The sequence below is a fragment of the Heloderma suspectum genome, chromosome 4, assembly GCF_057233095.1.
Source record: "Heloderma suspectum isolate Gila_16-S chromosome 4, 16-S_ref, whole genome shotgun sequence".
NCBI classification, from domain to species: Eukaryota; Metazoa; Chordata; class Lepidosauria; order Squamata; family Helodermatidae; genus Heloderma; species Heloderma suspectum.
The window spans coordinates 314,791,155-314,810,094 of record NC_139461.1 but is presented as its reverse complement, the minus strand read 5'-3'; the positions used below and the strand labels follow the sequence as shown (position 1 = coordinate 314,810,094).

The 18,940-nt window shown below is 50.6% G+C and overlaps 1 protein-coding gene across 1 annotated transcript; it reads left to right on the top strand.

Annotated features, from left to right (window-relative positions):
* The first annotated feature begins 147 nt into the window (after positions 1 to 147).
* Positions 148 to 16,697, top strand: LOC146349109 (uncharacterized). Its single transcript, XM_084854591.1, has 2 exons — positions 148 to 303; positions 12,952 to 16,697. The coding sequence occupies exons 1-2, from the start codon at positions 228 to 230 to the stop codon at positions 14,247 to 14,249; spliced, it is 1,374 nt and encodes a 457-aa protein (XP_084710717.1). The 5' UTR covers positions 148 to 227; the 3' UTR covers positions 14,250 to 16,697.
* Positions 16,698 to 18,940: the final 2,243 nt, after the last annotated feature.

Here is an 18,940-nt window from a genome sequence, read left to right as displayed (position 1 = left end):
GTTTTCTTCACCTTCGAAGGCTGCTGTCAGGCCAGGCCTTATGCTGATGCTGGCTGTGTAGGCAGCACAGATAATCCGAGGTGGCTGATTAGGGAATGGAATTAGGCTGCCTAATGGGCAGTGCTTGCAATTTGTTTCCTCCACTCCCAAGGCGGCTCCACCCAGGCCGGCCCTTATATCCTGGCGCAGGTCGGTCCCGGGCACTTCAGGCGCCCCTCAGCACCGCCATGAAGCCAGGAGGCCTCTTGCTCCTTCTGGGCGCCTCCGTCCTCTGCCCTGGGCTGCTGGCGGCGCCCTCCCGAAGTGAGTAGAGGCCGCGGCCGGGCCGGGCCGGGCCGGGCCGGGGCTCCGGGCCGGGCGCCGCCACCTGAGGGGCCCCGGGGATCTTTCTCGCGGCTCCCAGCTGCCACGCGGGGGTGGATTTCAGGCCCCCCGCACTCCGGGCCCCAATCCGGATCACCCGCCCTGCCCACTCCTGAGCAGCGATGGGCGCCCGCCAGCGCCGCCGCGGCACTCCAAGGCCCCGTGCAGTGGGCCGCCGGGGGCCGTTCCGGCGGGCCGCAGGCCCGGGGCGCGGCGGGCTCGCGACACGGCCGTGCTGCTGCATCGAGGCGGCGCGGCGGGAGCACGCGGCGGGGAGGCTGCGGGCGCATCCCTCGCGGAGCGCCGCGCGGCCTCGAGCTGCCCCAGGCCCGGCAGCCCTCGCCGCCGAGGCCGGAGCAGGGGCCGAGCGGCGCGTGGAGGCGCGCCCGGCCAGGGCCGCCGCCCACGGCCCGCGGCGCCTGGCGGGAGCCGGAGGCCTTCGTCCGGCCCGGGAGGCCGGGAGCGCGTCCCGGAGCCGGGGCGCTGCGCGGCGCCCCGCGGCCCTCGCCCGCGCAGCTGCTGGGGCGGGCACGGCCGCGCGGCGCGCTCCGGCCGGAGGGGCGGGCGAGGACGCCAGGCGGCTTCCCTGGCGCCTGCCGCGGGGGCCCTGGCGGGCCCGGGAGGGCGGCTCGGGGCCCTCCGCTGAGGCGGGGCGCGGAGCCCCGCGGCGGCGCTCTTGGGCGGCCTGGCCTCCGCGCCGCGGCCCCGAGCACGCGTCTCCTCCCGCAGGGCGAGGCGCGGGCCCAGCCTCGCGGGCAGCGCGTCTGCCGGCCCCGTGCCGCCGCTCCGCCTGCCGTCGCTGGCGACGCTTGTCCGCCGCCCAGACCTGAAACTGACTGGAGCCGTGCTCAGGCACGAGCAGCTCAATTAATTTGCAGAATTGCCCAATTAGTGGGAAGATCGCGTATTGCCAGTAGCTTTTGAGTAGCAGAGCTGCTTATTGAGGCTTGCTCATGGACACCGCCTCTGCACTGAGTGTGGGGACGGGTGATGGGGATGTGAAATATCAGCCGAGTGAGTAGGAATCTCTGTGGCTGGGATATGCTGCGGATGTGGGTGTGTGGCTGGTTCCCTGGGAGGACTCTGCTCCCCTAAGGGTGGGGGGAGCTAAGGGACCAGCAAGCACCTTGGCTCCACCTGTATGGAAACAGAATGAGAACAGAATCTGGTTATATCTGGATTTTCATGAAATCTCTCTGGTCCCTCAGGGACAGATGAGTCAAGAAAAGCGGAGTATATACTCCTAAACTCCACTTTCATCGGTCACACACCACTTGCCCCCCATCCTTTGGGGTTGGCTGGGCAGAGCAAAGCTGAACATCATCAACCCGGTAGGTGCTGCTCAAGAAATGGGAGGGGCTTGTTCCCTGCCTCCACGCTCCCCTGCTCAGGGAAGTTTACTGGAAGCGCTGAATTAAGCCCCTGTAGCTTACAGCACACCTCTCCCCGCTCATCCACCACGGGGATATTGGAACGGTTAAAAGACACTGCGCTGTTGTGAATCAGAACGACAGGCTACACAATCTGAATGGGTGAAGCAGCTACTGCACCATTGTGAATGGGAAAAAGAGGCTAGATACGGTGAATGGCAAGAGCCTCACTGCGAGCTGTGGAGTGGGGAGCTCTTTGGGGGGCCGTGGGGTCTGGCGGAGGAGCCACTCGGGGGAATAGCGAAAATGATGAGGATGAGAAATGCTGCTGTTGCTACTGCCTTCCAGGTGCTTCACTGAGGACAGCCAGGTTCTCCCAGGATGGTCCTCGGAATGTGAGGGCCCTTGTTGGACTCGAGGGTCTTGTAGGCCCCTTCCAACCCTACTATTCTATGATTCTGTGATGGGATTGTCTTTGCAATCCTGGGGCAGAGAGAGTAGCCATTCCTGGCAGTCTTCCCTGGGCTTTGCCGCACCAGGGAAGGAGGGGAGCAGGTCCTTTTTGCACTTAGCAGCAGCCCTGAGGCCAGATCAGTCCAAGTGGGGGGAGAGGGACCAGTCCCCTGCCTCCCACACTGGCCAACCAATGGGAACCCCAAATGCACAGGGAGGCCTCCTTGTTGCCCTTGAGGAGAGGGCCCAGCTGGGGAAGAAAAGGGGCGGTGGGGAGCAAAGGAAAGGTCAGGAATCACAGAATCCCAGCGTTGGAAGGGGCCACTGAGGCCATCTAGACCAGCCCCCTGCTCAGTGCGGGGATCCAGTTTGAAGCCGCCCTCACAGGCGGCCATCCAGCCTCTGCGTGAAGCCCACCAGTGACAGAGAGCCCTAGGCAGCTGGTTCCATCGTCTGACTGCTCTGACCAGTAGGAGGTTTTTCCGACATTCAACCAAAATCTGCTTTCCTGTAACTTAAGCACCTTATTTTCTGTCCTACAGTCTTGGATGACAGAGAATAGGCTGCAGCCCTGTTCTGTATGACATCCCTTTAGGAATTTGAGAAGTGCTCTCATATCCCCCCTCAGTCTTCTCTTCTCAAGCCTAAACATACTCGGTTCCTTTGATATTTCCTCACAGGACCTAGTTTCTAGCTCACTGATGAGCTTCGTTGCCCTCCTCTGAACACATTCAATTTATCTAAATCCTCGTTAAAGTGTGGTGTCCAGTAGTAGACACAGTATTCAAGGTGAGGACTGATCAGTGCAGAGTAGAATGGAACTGCTGCTTCCTGTGAGGCAACCTAAAATTGCACTTTGCAGCCATATCACACTGCTGCCTGATATTCAGCTTGCGATCAGCTACATCTCTAAGATCCTTCTCACATGTACCATTGGCAAGTCAGGCACCCCTCATCTTATATCTGTGCTTTTGATTTCTATTTCCTATATGACAAACTTGTTGAAGAGTACGGGGCCCAGGACTGAGCCCTGCGGCATCCCACTCAGTACCTCCCTTCAGTTTGATGAGGAACTATGGACAAGAACTCTTTGAGTACATCTCTCCAGCCAACTGTGGATACACCTGGTAGTAGTGTCATCCAGCCCACACTTGACTAGCTCACTAATCAGAATTTCATGGGGAATCAGAAGCTCTCACAGAAAGGAATCCGTAGCAAGAACTGACCTCAGGGCAGGATGGGCTTACTTCTGCCGTCCCGTGTTGCTCTGCAATCTAGGCACTTCTTGGCTAACTCTGTCATGAGACATCAAACCTGTCATCTCATGTTGCTTCTAGTCCTTCACAAGCCTGAGATAAAGATGCCAGTTACTTTGTCACTGGAAGCAGATGCTCCTCCTGCTGCCCCTGGAAACCCTGTTCTGCTTTTTCTGTACCATTTGTCCCCTGCCACTTTGCATTTATATCCACACACGAGATGCTGGGAGACAGATGCTTCCCACTCCTCGTCCTCTGCCATAGCCTTTCTGTTACAGTGCAATGGCTCCCCTGGTTTTTTTCTGGGGGGGGCACACTTCCCTCAAATTTCTCCCCAAACAACTCACTCTCCTTTTCTCCCTTATTGAACCTCCCCCACTGTCTCTGTCAACTGTTCAGTTCTCCTTCACTTGCTGATCCTTCTTCCTCACTGCCTGAAGGGAATATTCCAGCACAGGCTAATTCCTGCTGTATTGCACCACCTGGTTTTGAATGTAGGCTTTCAACCAGCTGCACCCCCATTCTGACAATTCTTCTTTCTAAACTTTATTTCTCAAGTTTTCTTATGAGAACGTTATGTCAGCAGAGGTCAAAAGTCTTGCTGAAAACTACTGACACCTGCTTGGATTGCTCTTTGCTACAACAACCACTACTTTGCCAAGGGTGGAAACAGAGCTGATTCAAGAGTTTTGCTTCCCCCCCCCCCCAATGTTACCAAACTATTCACATGGTTATTTTTAATGCCTGTCTCTTCTTTAAACAATTTCATTTACAAACAAGGCCTTCGTGGGCACAGAATGCTGCACTAGACAGGCCTTTCATAGAATCATTGAACAGTAGGGTTGGAAGGGGCCTATAAGACCCTTGAGACCAACCCCCTGCTCAATGCAGGAATCTAAGTCAGAGCATCCCTGACAGATGGCTGTCCAGCCTCGTCTTGAATGCCTCCAGTGTGGGAGAGCCCACCGCCTCCCTAGGATGGACTGATTTGACCTCCTTGCAGTCCAGGGGACTCGTAAGAGTCTTCTCCAGCACCACAGTTCGAAAGCATCAATTCTTCGGCACTCAGCCTTCCTTATAGTCCAGCTCTCACAGCCATACATTACTACTGGGAAAACCATAGCTTTGATTAGACGGACCTTTGTCGGCAAGGTGATGTTTCTGCTTCTTACTATGCTGTCTAGGTTTGCCATAGCTTTACTCCCAAGGAGCAAGCGTCTTTTAATTTCATGGCTACAGTCACCGTCTGTGGTGATCTTGGAGCCCAAGAAAGTAAAATCTGTCACTGCTTCCATTCTTCCCCTTCTATATGCCAGGAAGTGATGGGGCCAGATGCCATGATCTTTGTTTTTTTAATGTTGAGTTTCAAACCAGCTTTTGCACTCTCCTCTTTCACCCTCAACAAGAGGCTCTTTAGATTCTCTTCGCTTTCTGCCATTAGGGTGGTATCGTCTGCATATCGGAGGTTGTTGATAATTCTCCTGGCAATCTTAATTCCGACCTGTGATTCATCCAACCCGGCGTTTCTCATGATGTACTCTGCATATAAGTTAAATAAGCAGGGTGATAATATGCAGCCTTGTCGTACTCCTTTCCCAATTTTGAACCATTCGGTTGTTCCATGTCTGGTTCTTACTGTTGCTTCTTGACCCTCGTACAGGTTTCTCAGGAGACAGGTAAGGTGGTCTGGTACTCCCATCACTTTAAGAATTTGCCACAGTTTGTTGTGGTCCACACAATCAAAGGCTTTAGCGTAGTCAATGAAGCAGAAATAGACTTTTTCTGGAATTCTCTTGCTTTCTCCATGATCCAGCGAACGTTGGCGATTTGATCTCTCGTTCCTCTGCCTCTTTGAAACCCAGCTGGTACTTCCGGTAGTTCTCGGTTCGCATACTGCTGAAGCCTAGCTTGTAGGATTTTGAGCATCACCTTGCTGGCATGTGAAATGAGCGCAATTGTGCGGTAGTTTGAACACTCTTTGGCGTTGCCCTTCTTTGGAATTGGAATGTAAACTGACCTTTTACAGTCTTGTGGCCATTGTTGAGTGTTCCAAATTTGTTGGCATATCGAATGCAGCACTTTAACAGCATCATCTTTTAGGATTTTAAATAGCTCAGCTGGAATACTGTCATCTCCGCTAGCTTTGTTGTTACTAATGCTTCCTAAGGCCCACTTGACTTCACTCTCGAGGATGTCCAGCTCAAGTTCAGTGACCGCACTATCATGGCTATCAGGGCCATTCAGATCTTTCCTGTATAGCTCTTCTGTGTATTCTTTCCACCTCTTCTTAATCTCATCTGCTTCTGTTAGGTTTCTTGGTCCTTTATCATGCCTATCTTTGCATAAAACGTTCCCTTGAGATCTCCAATTTTCTTGAAGAGATCGCTAGTCTTTCCCATTCTGTTTTCCTCGATTTCTTTGCATTGTTCATTTAAGAAGGCCTTCTTGTCTGTCCTTGCTATTCTCTGGAACTCTGCATTCAGTTGGATATATCTTCCCCTTTCTCCCTTGCTTTTCGCTTCCCTTCTTTCCTCAGCTACTTGGAAAGCCTCATCAGACAGCCACTTTGCTTTCTTGCATTTCTTTTTCTTTGGGATGGATTGAGTTGCTGCCTCCTGAACAATGTTACGGACCTCCGTCCATAGTTCCTCAGGCACTCTGTCTATCAGGTCTAATCCCTGAAATCTATTCCTCACCTCCACTGTATATTCCTAAGGGATATGATTTAGGTCATACCTGAATGGTTTAGTGGTTTTCCCTACGTTCTTCTATTTAAGCTGAAATTTTGCAACAAGAAGCTCATGATCTGAGCCACAGGCAGCCCCAGGTCTTGTTTTTACTGACTGTATAGAGCTTCTCCATCTTTGACTGCAAAGGACATAATCAATCTGATTTCGATATTGACCATCTGGTGATGTCCATGTGTAGAGTCACTTCTTGTGCTGTTGGAAAAGCGTGTTTGCTATGATCAGCATGTTCTCTTGGCAAAACTCTATTAGCTTTTGTCCTGCTTCATTTTTTACACCAAGGCCATGCCTGCCTGTTATCCCAGTGATTTCTTGACTTCCTACTTTAGCATTCCAATCCCCTATGATGAAGAGGACATCTTTTTTTGGTGTTAGTTCTAGAAGGTGTTGTAGGTCTTCATAGAACCGATCAACCTCAGCTTCTTCGGCCTCAGTGGTTGGGGCATAGACTTGAATTACTGTGATGTTGAATGGTTTGCCTTGGATTCGTACTGAGATCATTCTATCGTTTTTAAGATTGTACCCCAGTACTGCTTTTCCCACCCTTTTGTTGACTATGAGTGCTACTCCATTTCTTCTAAGGGATTCTTGCCCACAGTAGTAGATATGATGGTCACCTGAATTAAATTCACCCATGCCTGTCCATTTTAGTTCGCTGATCCCCAAGATGTCGATGTTCAATCTTGCCATCTCATGTTTGACCACCTCCAGCTTACCTTGATTCATTGATCTGACATTCCAGGTTCCTAAACAATATTGTTCTTTACAGCATCGGATTTTCTTTTCACCACCAGATACATCCACAGCTGAGTGTCCTTTCGGCTTTGGCCCAGCCGCTTCACTCTTTCTGGCGCTACTTCGAAATTCCCTCTGCTCTTCCCCAGTAGTATATTGGACACCTTCCGACCTGAGGGGCTCATCTTCAGGCGTCATATCTTTTAGCCTTGTGGTACGTTCCATGGGGTTTTCTTGGCAAAAATACTGGAGTGGATTGCCATTTCCTTCTCCAGTGGACCACATTTTGTCAGAACTCTCTGCCATCTTGGGTGGCACTGCACGGCATAGCTTATGGATTCACTGAGTTACGCAAGCCCCTTCGCCACAACAAGGCAGTGATCCATGAAGGGGATTTGGAAGCTGTACCTCTATTAATGCAGCCTCAAAGAGCATTTGCCTTTTTTGCAGCCACATCACATTGTTGGCTCATATTCAGCTTGTGATCGACAACAATTCCAAGATCCTTCTCAATTGCAGTGTTGTTGAGCCACGTATCGCCCATCTTGTAACTGTGCCTTTGGTTTCTTTTTCCTAGGTGCAGAACTTGGCATATATCCCTGTTAAATTTCATTCTGTTGTTTTCTGCCCAGCACTCCAGCCTATCAAGATCACTTTGAATTCTGTTTCTGTCTTCCAGGGTATTAGCTATCCCGCCCAATTTTGTGTCATCTGCAAATTTGATCAGCATTCCTTGCACCTCCTCCTCCAAGTCCTTAATACAAATGTTGAAGAGCACTGGGCCCAGGACTGAGCCCTGCGGTACCCCACTCGTTACCTCTCCCCAGTTTGAGGAGGTCCCATTAATAAGCACTCTTTGAGTCCGATTCTGTAGCCAACTGTGGATCCATCGGATCGTTGTTTCATCTAGCCCACTTTGAGCTCGTTTGCTCATCAGGAGATCATGGGGCACTTTGTCAAAAGCTTTGCTGACGTTCAGGTATATTATGTCCACAGCATTCCCATAGTCCACAAGGGAGGTTACCTGATCAAAAAATGAGATAAGAATCATAGAATAGTAGGGTTGGAAGGGGCCTACAAGGCCATCGAGTCCAACCCCCTGCTCAATGCAGGAATCCAAGTCAGAGCATCCCTGACAAATGGCTGTCCAGCCTCGTCTTGAAGGCCTCCAGTGTGGGAGAGCCCACCACCTCCCCAGGTAATTGGTTCCATTGCCGTATTGCTCTGACACTCAGGAAATTTTTCCTGATGTTCAGTCGGAATCTGGCTTCCTGTCACTTGAGCCCATTATTCCGTGTCCTGCACTCTGGGATGATCAAGAAGAGATCCTGGCCTTCTTCTCTGTGACAACCTTTCAAGTACTTGAAGAGTGCTATCATATCTCCCCTCAGTCTTCTCTTCTCAAGGCTAAACATGCCCAGTTCTTTCAGTCTCTCTTCATAGGGCTTTGTTTCCAGTCCCCTGATCATCTTTGTTGCCCTCCTTTGAACCCTCTCCAGCTTGTCTGCATCCTTCTTAAAGTGTGGTGCCCAGAACTGGACACAGTACTCCAGATGAGGCCTAACCAGTGCTGAGTAGAGGGGAACTAGTACTTCCTGGGATTTGGAAGCGATGCTTCTATGAATGCAGCCCAAAATAGCATTTGCCTTTTTTGCAGCCACATCACATTGTTGGCTCATATTCAGCTTGTGATCGACGACAATTCCAAGATCCTTCTCGCTCGTAGTGTGGTTGAGCCACGTATTCCCCATCTTGTAACTGTGCATTTGGTTTCTTTTTCCTAGGCGCAGAACTTGGCATTTGTCCCTATTAAATGCCATTCTGTTGTTTTCTGCCCAGCACTCCAGTCTATCCAGATCACTTTGAATTTTGTTTCTGTCTTCCAAAGTATTAGCTATCCCTCCCAATTTTGTGTCATCTGCAAATTTGATCAGCATTCCCTGCACTTCCTCCTCCAAGTCATTAATAAAAATATTGAAGAGCACTGGGCCCAGGACTGAGCCCTGCGGTACCCCACTCGTTACCTCTCCCCAGCTTGAGAAGGTCCCATTGATAAGCACTCTTTGAGTCCGATTCTGTAGCCAACTGTGGATCCACTGGATCGTTGTTTCATCTAGCCCACTTTGAGCTCGTTTGCTCATCAGGAGATCATGGGGCACTTTGTCAAAAGCTTTGCTGACGTTCAGGTATATTATGTCTACAGCATTCCCACGGTCTACAAGGGAGGTGACTTGATCAAAAAATGAGATCAGATTTGTCTGGCAGGACTTGTTTTTGACAAATCCATGTTGGCTTCGAGTAATCACGGCATTGTTGTCAAGGTGCTTCCAGATGGATTGCTTTATGATCTGCTCCAGAATTTTCCCAGGGATTGATGTCAGACTGACTGGTCTGTAGTTGCCAGGTTCCTCCTTTTTACCCTTTTTGAAGATAGGGACAACGTTAGCCCTCCTCCAGTCATCTGGCACTTCCCCGGTCCTCCATGATTTCTCAAAGAGAATAGACAGTGGTTCTGAGAGTTCTTCTGCCAGTTCCTTTATGACTCTAGGATGCAGTTCATCTGGCCCTGGAGATTTGAACTCATTCAAAGTAATGAGGTGTTCCTTGACCATATGCCTGTCGATCTCAAGCTGCAATCCTGCCCCTTCAGCCTGTACTTCGCCTTTGCCAGGGGGGTCATAGACCCTCTTTTGGGAGAAGACTGAGCCAAAGTAGGAATTGAGCACCTCTGCCTTTTCTTTGTCCTCTGTTATCATTTTGCCATCCTTATTTAATAGCTGAACAACCATTTCTTTCCTCTGCCTTTTACTATGCACGTAGCTGAAGAAAGCCTTTTTGTTGTTTTTAGCATCCCTCGCTAACCTCACCTTGTTCTCCGCTTTAGCCTTCCTGACGCCATCCCTGCAATTCTGTGCTACCTGCCTGTACTCTTCCTTTGTTACTTGGCCTTCTTTCCACTTCCTATATGTGTCCTTTTTTGTTTTCAGGTCATCCCTAAGCTTTTTGTGAAGCCACATTGGCTTCTTCTGTTGTCTTCCACCTTTTCTTCTTGTTGGAATTGTTTGTGATTGTGCCTTGAGAATTTCCTTTTTTAAACGTTCCCACCCATCTTGGACTCCTTTTCTCGCTAGCATTGCTTGCCATGGGACCTTACTGATCATTGTTCTGAGTTTATTAAAATCAGCTTTCCTAAAATCCAGGGTACGCGTTTGAGTACACTCGGCTTTTGCTTCCCTTAGAACCAAGAACTCAAGTACAACATGGTCGCTTTCCCCCAGAGTTCCTGTAACTGCTACTTGATCCACTAAGTCATCTCTGTTGGTTAGGATCAAGTCAAGGATAGCCGATCCTCTAGTTCCTTCCTCTACTTTCTGTAGGAGGAAGTTATCCGCCACAGAAGTCAGGCATTTCCTGGAGGGGCCATGTTTTGCAGAATTTGTCTCCCAACAAATATCGGGGAAATTGAAGTCCCCCATTACTACTACATCATGCTTCCTTAAAACATTGGCTATTTGCTTTTCAAAAGTTTCATCCTTGGCTTCTCCTTGATTGGGTGGCCAGTAGTAGACTCTGACCACCAGGTTCCTTTTATTCTTTGCTCCATTGATTTCAACCCAGATGCTCTCGATGGGGCTACCAAGCTCCTCCTCCTGTATTTCTGTGCAGAGATATGTATTTTTCACATACAGTGCAACCCCGCCTCCCTTTCTGTTCCTCCTGTTCTTCTTGAACAAGTTATATCCTTCAACTGCTGTATTCCAGTCATGAGAGTCATCCCACCAAGTCTCAGTTATACCTATCAAGTCATAATTTCCCTCCTGTATTAAGAGTTCAAGTTTGTTCTCTTTGTTTCCCATACTCTGGGCATTAGTATATAGACATCGTCTGATTCGTCTGGCAGGATTTGTTCTTGACAAATCCATGTTGGCTTCGAGTAATCACTGCATTGTTTTCAAGGTGCTTACAGACTGATTGCTTTATCATCTGCTCCAGAATTTTCCCAGGGATTGATGTCAGACTGACTGGTCTGTAGTTCCCAGGTTCCTCCTTTTTACCCTCTTTGAAAATAGGGACAACATTAGCCCTCCAGTCACCTGGCACTTCCCTTGTCCTCCATGATTTCTCAAAGAGAATAGACAGCGGTTCTGAGAGCTCTTCTCCCAGTTCCTTTATTACTCTAGGCTGCAGTTCATCTGGCCCTGGAGATTTGAACTCATTCAAAGTAATTAGGTGTTCCTTCACCATACGCCTACCGATCTCAAGTCGCAATCTTGCCCGTTCAGCCTGTACTTTGCCTTTGCCAGGGGGGTCATAGACCCTCTTTCCGGAGAAGACTGAGCCAAAGTAAGAATTGAGCACTTCTGCCTTTTCCTTGTCATCTGTTATCATTTTGCCATCCTTATTTAATAGTTGAACCACCATTTCTTTCCTCTTTCTTTTACTATGCACATATCTGAAGAAAGCCTTTTTGTTGCTTTTAGCACCTAAAAAAAAGGGAATTCTACAGGCACAATTACAACCAGTTCCAACAAGAAAAAAGAGTGGAAGACAACAGAAGAAGCCAGTGTGGCTCCACAAAAAGCTTAGAGATGACCTGAAAACAAAAAAGGACACATATAGGAAGTGGAAAGAAGGCCAAGTAACAAAGGAAGAGTACAGGCAGGTAGCACAGAATTGCAGGGATGACATCAGGAAGGCTAAAGCTGAGAACGAGCTGAGGTTAGCGAGGGATACTGTACAACCATCTGTCAGGGATGTTTTGACGTGGATTCCTGCACTGAGCAGGGGGTTGAACTCAGTGGTCTTATAGGCCCCTTCCAACCCTACTATTCTATGATTCAATGATCCCTCGCTAACCTCAGCTCATTTTTCTGAAGACTTTGTTCTGATCCAGCCTGGCTCTTCTTATGTTCTTAAGGTTCATGGCTTGTAGCTGCCAATCCTGACATGCTTCCCATGGGCCAGGAATTTACTTGCTTTGGGAGCTCTGGGAGAAGGCGAAGGATCCTCTCCCCTTTGCTGTGCTGTCCTAGAGGGAACCCCAAAGGGAATGGGCCATTAGCCACATGCCAGGAATGGCTCATTAGTCGCCCGTCCATTGCATATCAGGGGGACTTTGCTGTAACAGGCTGGGTGGCAGACACAAGGGAGGAAAAGATGGTGGCACTGTGGCCCATGGCAACAGTCAGGCAAAACCCACATCAAATACCACATAATTCCACACCTAACCTCAAACCGGGACAAGATGTGCTGTGGTGGGGACGTAGAGGTGGCTTCCATTACTGGATGTGAAGCGCAGTAGAGTTGGCATCTCTGCTCAGGGCTGGCACAAGGCGTCACGTTGCCTGGGGGGGGCGATCCCCCCCACCCCGCTTTTTTGCATGGGCGATCTCACCTGTCAGTAACTCTCTCCGAGGGGCCCTTCTGCAGACCAAGGCATTGTGGGTGAGGCAGGCATGGAGGCCACGTGTGCCGCCCTCACTTTGCCTTGGCAGCAGCAAATACTGTATAAAGACGTTCCAGTATCTGAGGCAGTATGCCCATGCACAGTAGTTGCTGGGGAACATGGGTGGGAGGGTGCTGTTGCATTCATGTCCTGCTTGCAGGCTTCCCGTCAACCCCTGGCCAGTCACTGTGTGAACAGAATGCTGGACTAGATGGGCCCTTGGTTTGATCCAGCAAGGCTGGTTTTATGTTCTTAAGCTTTAACCTTTAAATTTTGAAGAAACTTTATAAACAGTAGTCTTTTATACTGCTTGAATACTATGTAGAAGTATGTTGGAATACCTTGAATCCGACATAATTCTACGTCTGCAGCTCACAGAGTGGTATCCAGGAAATAGTTTAGATCCTTCCAAGAAGGATAGGAACCTCTATTTCTTGTCCCTAACCTTTTCTGTTAAATACATATTTCCTGAGGCAAGGCCCAGAGCTGAGAACTGGAGCAGTCGTGAACGGTGAGTGGGAATAGCTGGAGTGGACTGAGAGGTGGTTGACTGTGCCGTATCTTCTCTCTTCTGTGTTCAGAGGCCTCTGGAGCGCCACCTCTTTCCAGTGGGAGGCAGGCTGGAATGCAACAGCAGAGCAAGGCCACATCTAAGGATAAAGCAGCCTCTCAGACAAAATTTGTATGTGTATCGATAGAGGATACTGAGGTGGCCCAAAACAAGCCCTTGCCCAAGGAACAACTAGAGAGTCAGGAGGGCAAAACTGTAGGCAAGGGAAATATTTTCCCCAAAGAAACCGCCATTGCCAAGGAAGGCACCTTGGTCCCGAGGGGAGTAGGACCTTCCCTTGTGGAAAAGCCTCTCTGTAAGAAGACCCCATGGCCTGCGGGAAGACCTGCAGACAAAACAGAAATTGGCCCTTCTGGGAAACCCAAGCCTACTGAAAAGCCCGTGGTGGGATCAGATGGAAAAGCCCTCCTTGACGAGAAGCCTCAACTGGGAGTGGGAATTGCCTCTGGTGAGAAACCTGTGCCAAATGGGAAGCCTCCTTCAAAGGGGAAACCCACATCTGTTGGCAGCCCAACTTTTGCTTCAAAGCCTGCATTTTCCAATACAGGATACATCACTAATAAAAACACCACATCTGGAGACAAGCCAATATCTGCTGGGAAGCCAGCAATTGATGAAAAGCCAGTTTCTAATATTCAGCATGGCAAACCTACATCTGCTTTGACTGAAAATCCACCTCCTGGTACTGGACACACAACCCATGACAAACCCACCTCCAGTGAAAAGCCAGTATCTGACAGGAAGCCAGCTTCTACTGCTGGTCATATGGTCCATGTGACGCCGACACTAGGAGAAAAGCCAGCTTCTAACACTGGGCACATGGCCCAAGAGAAGCCCATAGCTGCTGAAAAGCCAACATCTGGTGAAAAGCCAGCTTCTAGCATGGGACATGTGGCCCATGCTGAACCCACAGCCCCCCATGAAAAGCCAGAATCTGGTGAGAAGCCTGCATCTGAGGAGAAGCCAAAACCAGAGGACCAACCAAAGAAGGATGCCGCTGATGACAAGAACCATAAAGAGGAGGAAGATGATGCTTTTGATGATGCTGATGATGATAGCAATGAGGGTGGTGATTCTGACATAGTTGAAGGGAACGATGATAGCGATGAAGACGCCTTTGACAAAGAACTTGACTATGGTTTAAACAAGTCCCCCTTCAATGCTTATGCATATCATGATGCGTGGAGTGATGACGACTCTGACAACCTGGCCACTAATTTGGAGGATGCAGTGGGAGGGCCTCCTGAGGTGGGCGGTGGCTCCCATGATGGGGAGCCTGCATTTGATGTGTGGGGAGACACTGTGTGAGGAGCTAGGTCTGAGCCACAGCCACGGAAGCCTCTTGGTTTGAGATGTTTTGGAGGAAGGAGATGCAGGTAAACTGCGCTGGGACGATGCACCTTCCGAGTCTGATGCACAGCCCTCTGAAGTGTGGAAGGGATGGCTGCGGAGCACCTGGGATCCCACCTCTTGTGACACGAAGGACTTTGTCCAGCTTGCCAAGGGCATTTGCTGCCATTCTGTCTCTACCTCGGGGGTTGTATTTTCCCATGGATTAATCAAGCAGTTACCAGATGATGGGGTGTGGGGTGCCTGCGGGAAGCTGTGGGGGCAAGTTCAGAGCTCTCTGGTTTACCTTGTGCCTGTCTGTAGCTCCTCAAAACACCAAAGTTTGGACCTCAGTGTCCCCGCCTCTTTAGGGGTGAGAGGAGGCCATCCTGCTGGATTAACCCCCGTCTGCATTGCGTTGCTTTCCCTGATGCCTCTGAAATCGGGGGGGGGGGGGGATATGCTTCTCTGGGCCCCACCCCAGCCCATGTGGGCTGAAGTGTCTGGAGGGCTCTGGTGTTCCCAGCGGGGATCCTCCTCACCAGCGGCCAGGTCTTTGGAGAAGCCCCTGTGGCGCGTTGGGCACCAGAGAGCCACGAGGGGGCAGCACTGTCATGCCAGCGTAACAGCACCCGCCCGCCATCTCGCCACCGATTAAAGCTGCCTCAGAAACACAAAAACCAACGCTCTGCAGCTGTCCTTTGAAAACCAGGCCTACCTGTGTTCCTATATGTCCATCAGTTGGTGTTCTGTGTGGTAAATCTATGCCAGATACAGGAGCACATACCTGATAATCTCTCAGATTAGCTGCCCAAGTACCAGCTCTCTTGGAGTGGTACTGCTGGATCTAATCAATGTATTAGGGTGTATTGATTAGCTTCCTCACACATCAGATGAGTTGAGCCTTTGCTGCCCAAACCTCTTGCCTATTGACTTTTGAGATTCAGCAAAATCAGATATACATGTTTTAGAAATTACATATGTGGCATTGTTGGGGACCTGAGCACCAGCTGTCATGGTGAAGAGGTTTGGAAGGAAAAGAACCAGTGTGGGAGCTTCCCTGGTACTGGCACATCTCATAGGAGAATGGAGGAATATGGGAAGGACCTGGCCAGAATGATTGTTGCAAGGTGCTTTCAGGGCTGTTCCTAAGAGAGTTGTTAGCCAGGCATGAAGAACTGGACCTGTGCTTATTTGTGGCCATAGACATCAAGATCCAGGAGCATTCTCCTCCTCAGGGCCAAATTAGGAGATCTGCGATTAGATCTCCTGCTGTTTTTGAGAAGTTTAATGGCCACAGGAAGGCCGGGGAATCCGACTGAGACTACAGCGCCAACAGAAAGCGGCTTCCTGTCCCTCCTCAGACCATTTCACCCAGTGCATGCCTTTTGTTCTGAGACATGCCTCCTGCCTAGGGATGTCAGAGAATTCTGCCATGGACTCCAGTGATCTGGCTCCCCGGAATCCGTGGCGGTACGGCCCCGCCACCCTGCGGAATCCCCCCGGGACAGAGCTTACCTGGCGGCGGATGTGGCGGCGGCTCCGGCTGCTGCTGGGTTGCTGCGGCTGCAAATGGCGGCTGGCGTAGCAGCCGCCATTTGCGTGGCTTCCTTTTGCCGTGATAGGCTACGTAAATACTTACATAGCCTATCACGGCTTGGCAGCCACGCAAAGGGCGGCTGGCATAGCAGCTGCCATTTGCAGCCGCAGCAGCCCAGCCGCGGCCAGAATTCCAGCTGCGGCTGGCCCCGGCCAGCGGCTCTGTGGAGTCGCCACAGAGCTGGCCGGGGAGGATTCCGGGGGGGGGGGATGGAGCACCTTCCCCCCTGATGCCCCAGAACGGACGGGTGAGTGGGATTCATACATCCCTACTCCTGCCTCATAGTGGAACTCAACGCGGCATGCATGGGACTGCCAGGAATCCATGTGTTCTGCCATGTGTTCTGCCCCCTGCCCAGCTGCCATTTTGCCCCATGGGGAAGAACATCCAGGTACCAGGTTGCCTGCTGTCATGTTTATTTGTGCTGAGAGTCACCATGAGGATGTTTCCATGGCAACAGAAGGAGAAGCAAATGGAGGAGTACCGTGCTTGTAAAAAAGGATCAGCTTCACTGTGCTTTAGCCCATGTGGGGCTCCATGAGCAAGTGCTCCGCACCAGTAAAATAGCTTCAGAGAACATTCTTCTGGGTGGGGGTGGGAGTGAACGTTATCGAGCTGGCAGGGGCTGCCCAACACATAAGAGATGCTTCCCCCCACCAGCTCTCCCTACTTTCTTCTTTCCCCTGAAGCTCCAGATGCACCTTCATTTCAGGAACAAGCCTCACTGACCACAGTGGGAGTTACTTCTGAGTAGACACACATATGTTTGTGCTAGGAAACAAAAACACCATTTGTCTCAATAAAAATCACTCCTTCTCTCTCTCCTTGCTCCCTGCACCTGAATTAAGTACTTTCTTAAAGCGACAATCCTTAAAATAACAGAATGTTCTCCCTGCCAAACAATCCCGCCCCCCATCCCATGCATTACTTACTTTGTTAAATAAACAGTAGCAGAGGAGGACAGCGCTCTAGCTGCTGTGCTGGATCAATTGAAGCTTTGACATTAAGGCTCCTAAATGTGTTATTTCGATTCATGGGAATCTCGGACTCCTTGTAGTGCGCATCTTTGGGACAAGCCTCACTGAGCACAGTGGGAGTTACTTCTCAGTAGACACATATATTTGTGCTGGGAAAGACAGGGAGGGGGGAACACAGGGATGGGAACCCAGCCCCCTTTCTAACCTGATGCTGCGCAGGATCTCTATAATGAAGATGTGGAGTAGTTACTTCCTAAGGCAGTAAGCCAAACAACAGAGAATTGGAGCCCGGAGATCACGCTTTACAGCCTTTAGGGAATTTGTGCTTTAAACTGTGCCATTTCAATTGAGGGGCATCTCTGTAAATTCTGATGTGCGCATTCAGGGGACAAGCCTCATTGAGCACAATGGGAGTTACTTCTGAGCAGACACTAATTGGTTTGTGCTGGAAGCACAGGGACAGGAAACCACTTGACCGGGGTCACAGTGAAGGGCACACCCCAGGGCAGGGCTAGCATACCTGAGGTAAATGCAGGGGTTGGGGCACACAACTATACCGTGGAGAATCCAACTTAAGGAAAAGAGCCAGACTTTAAGCACTCTCAGAAAATCTAGTTTTTCCGTGCTAAGCTCCAGGGTGGCTGCTGGATGGCCATGACATCATAGAATTGTGGGGCTGGAAGGGGCCTACAAGACCATGGAGTCCAACCCCCTGCTCAGTGCAAAATCCAAGTCAGAGCATCCCTGACAGAGGGCTGGGATTATGTATCCCTAGTGACCTCCAGACGCAGCTAGCTAGGCATAAATCGCTCATGGAGACGCCCCCCAGGAGGAGGAGGCCAAGTGGGTTTGCACAACACCAGCCCAACAGGTAGTTCTGCTTACGCTTCTCTGCAGTTCTTTCCCAGGATGCTTCTGGATTGCCACCAGGTGGCTGTCTGCACCCAGGCACCAACACAGGCGCTCTGGGAGTTTTGCTGCAGGCCCCTACGGCCCCCTCTTCTGTTGCTTTTCCTTTTTTGGAAAAACAAAGGCCCTGCCGGGGGGGGGGGGTGCCTGGAGGGCAGCCCAACACGTTCTGGAGCGTGCCAGGCTGGGGAAGGCCAGTTCAGTTATGCAGTAGCAGCCGGAGCGTATGGCCTCTGCTCACCCCAGTGCACTGTTGTCCCCTCGTTCCACAGCCACTGCACTGGGCCGCTTCCTGCCGTGGTGAGCTCCAATGCTGTTCACTGCAGGGATCTCAGCTGACTGGCGTTTGGGCCCCTCTTTCGCAAACCTAATACACCTCCTGGGACCCCACCTTAAAATGGTTAAAACGAGTTTATTATCAACTATTATGATCTATTCTTAATATGTGAAGTAAGAATGGCATGACGCTATTATTATTTGTTAGTAATTTAAAATTGCAACAGGACAAGAATGAACTTGGTTCCTGATCATGCCTCACAGATCTGCTAACAAACAAACCATTTCAGAGCCAAAAATATCCTTCACACTCATTAAACACCTCCATCTCCGCTAGAATTGAGGTGTTTTTTCTTTTTTACTAGCCTGATGCTTAAAGCACAAATCATTTTTTCAGGTCGGTTGGTAATGCTAACCCTTACCTAGCGCCAAAACAAATCGTTCTCCTAACCAAGCCATTGATCTTCCACAGAGTGTGAAATCCATTGGGCAGACTCCAATGGGGCACTTCTGCCCCGCCAACTCCCTTCTGCAAGCGGGACCCACCGCTTATGCAAGGGAGATCGAGCGTCTCTTGGAGGAAGCCCCGAAGTGAGCGGAAATGCGCATTCCCAGAAAGGAGGCAGGTCAGTGGAGCCCCTTTAGGGGAACGCTGCCAACCTGCCTCCTTCCAAAAACGAGCGCTGCTGCTTGTTTTGGGTTGCCCCAGAAGCACGAAATCAATGCTGAGAGAGTAGTGGGGGCAGCCTGCGCAATGGACTTGGCGGGGCATAAGAGAACTGGCAGGGGCTGAAGCGCTCCGTTTGATTCCGTCCAGTCTCCAAACATGCGTGCCCCCTGTGCCCCCATTCCCAGTTACAGAAAGGTCACTCCGCTGGACATGGCATCAGCAGCTCTGGCTCTGGCTC

Coding starts and splice junctions, on each gene's coding strand:
- LOC146349109 (XM_084854591.1), top strand. CDS start 228: ATGAAGCCAGGAGGCCTCTTGCTCCTTCTGGGCGCCTCCGTCCTCTGC. Junction 304..12,951: donor GCTGGCGGCGCCCTCCCGAA/GTGAGTAGAGGC, acceptor TTCTGTGTTCAG/AGGCCTCTGGAGCGCCACCT.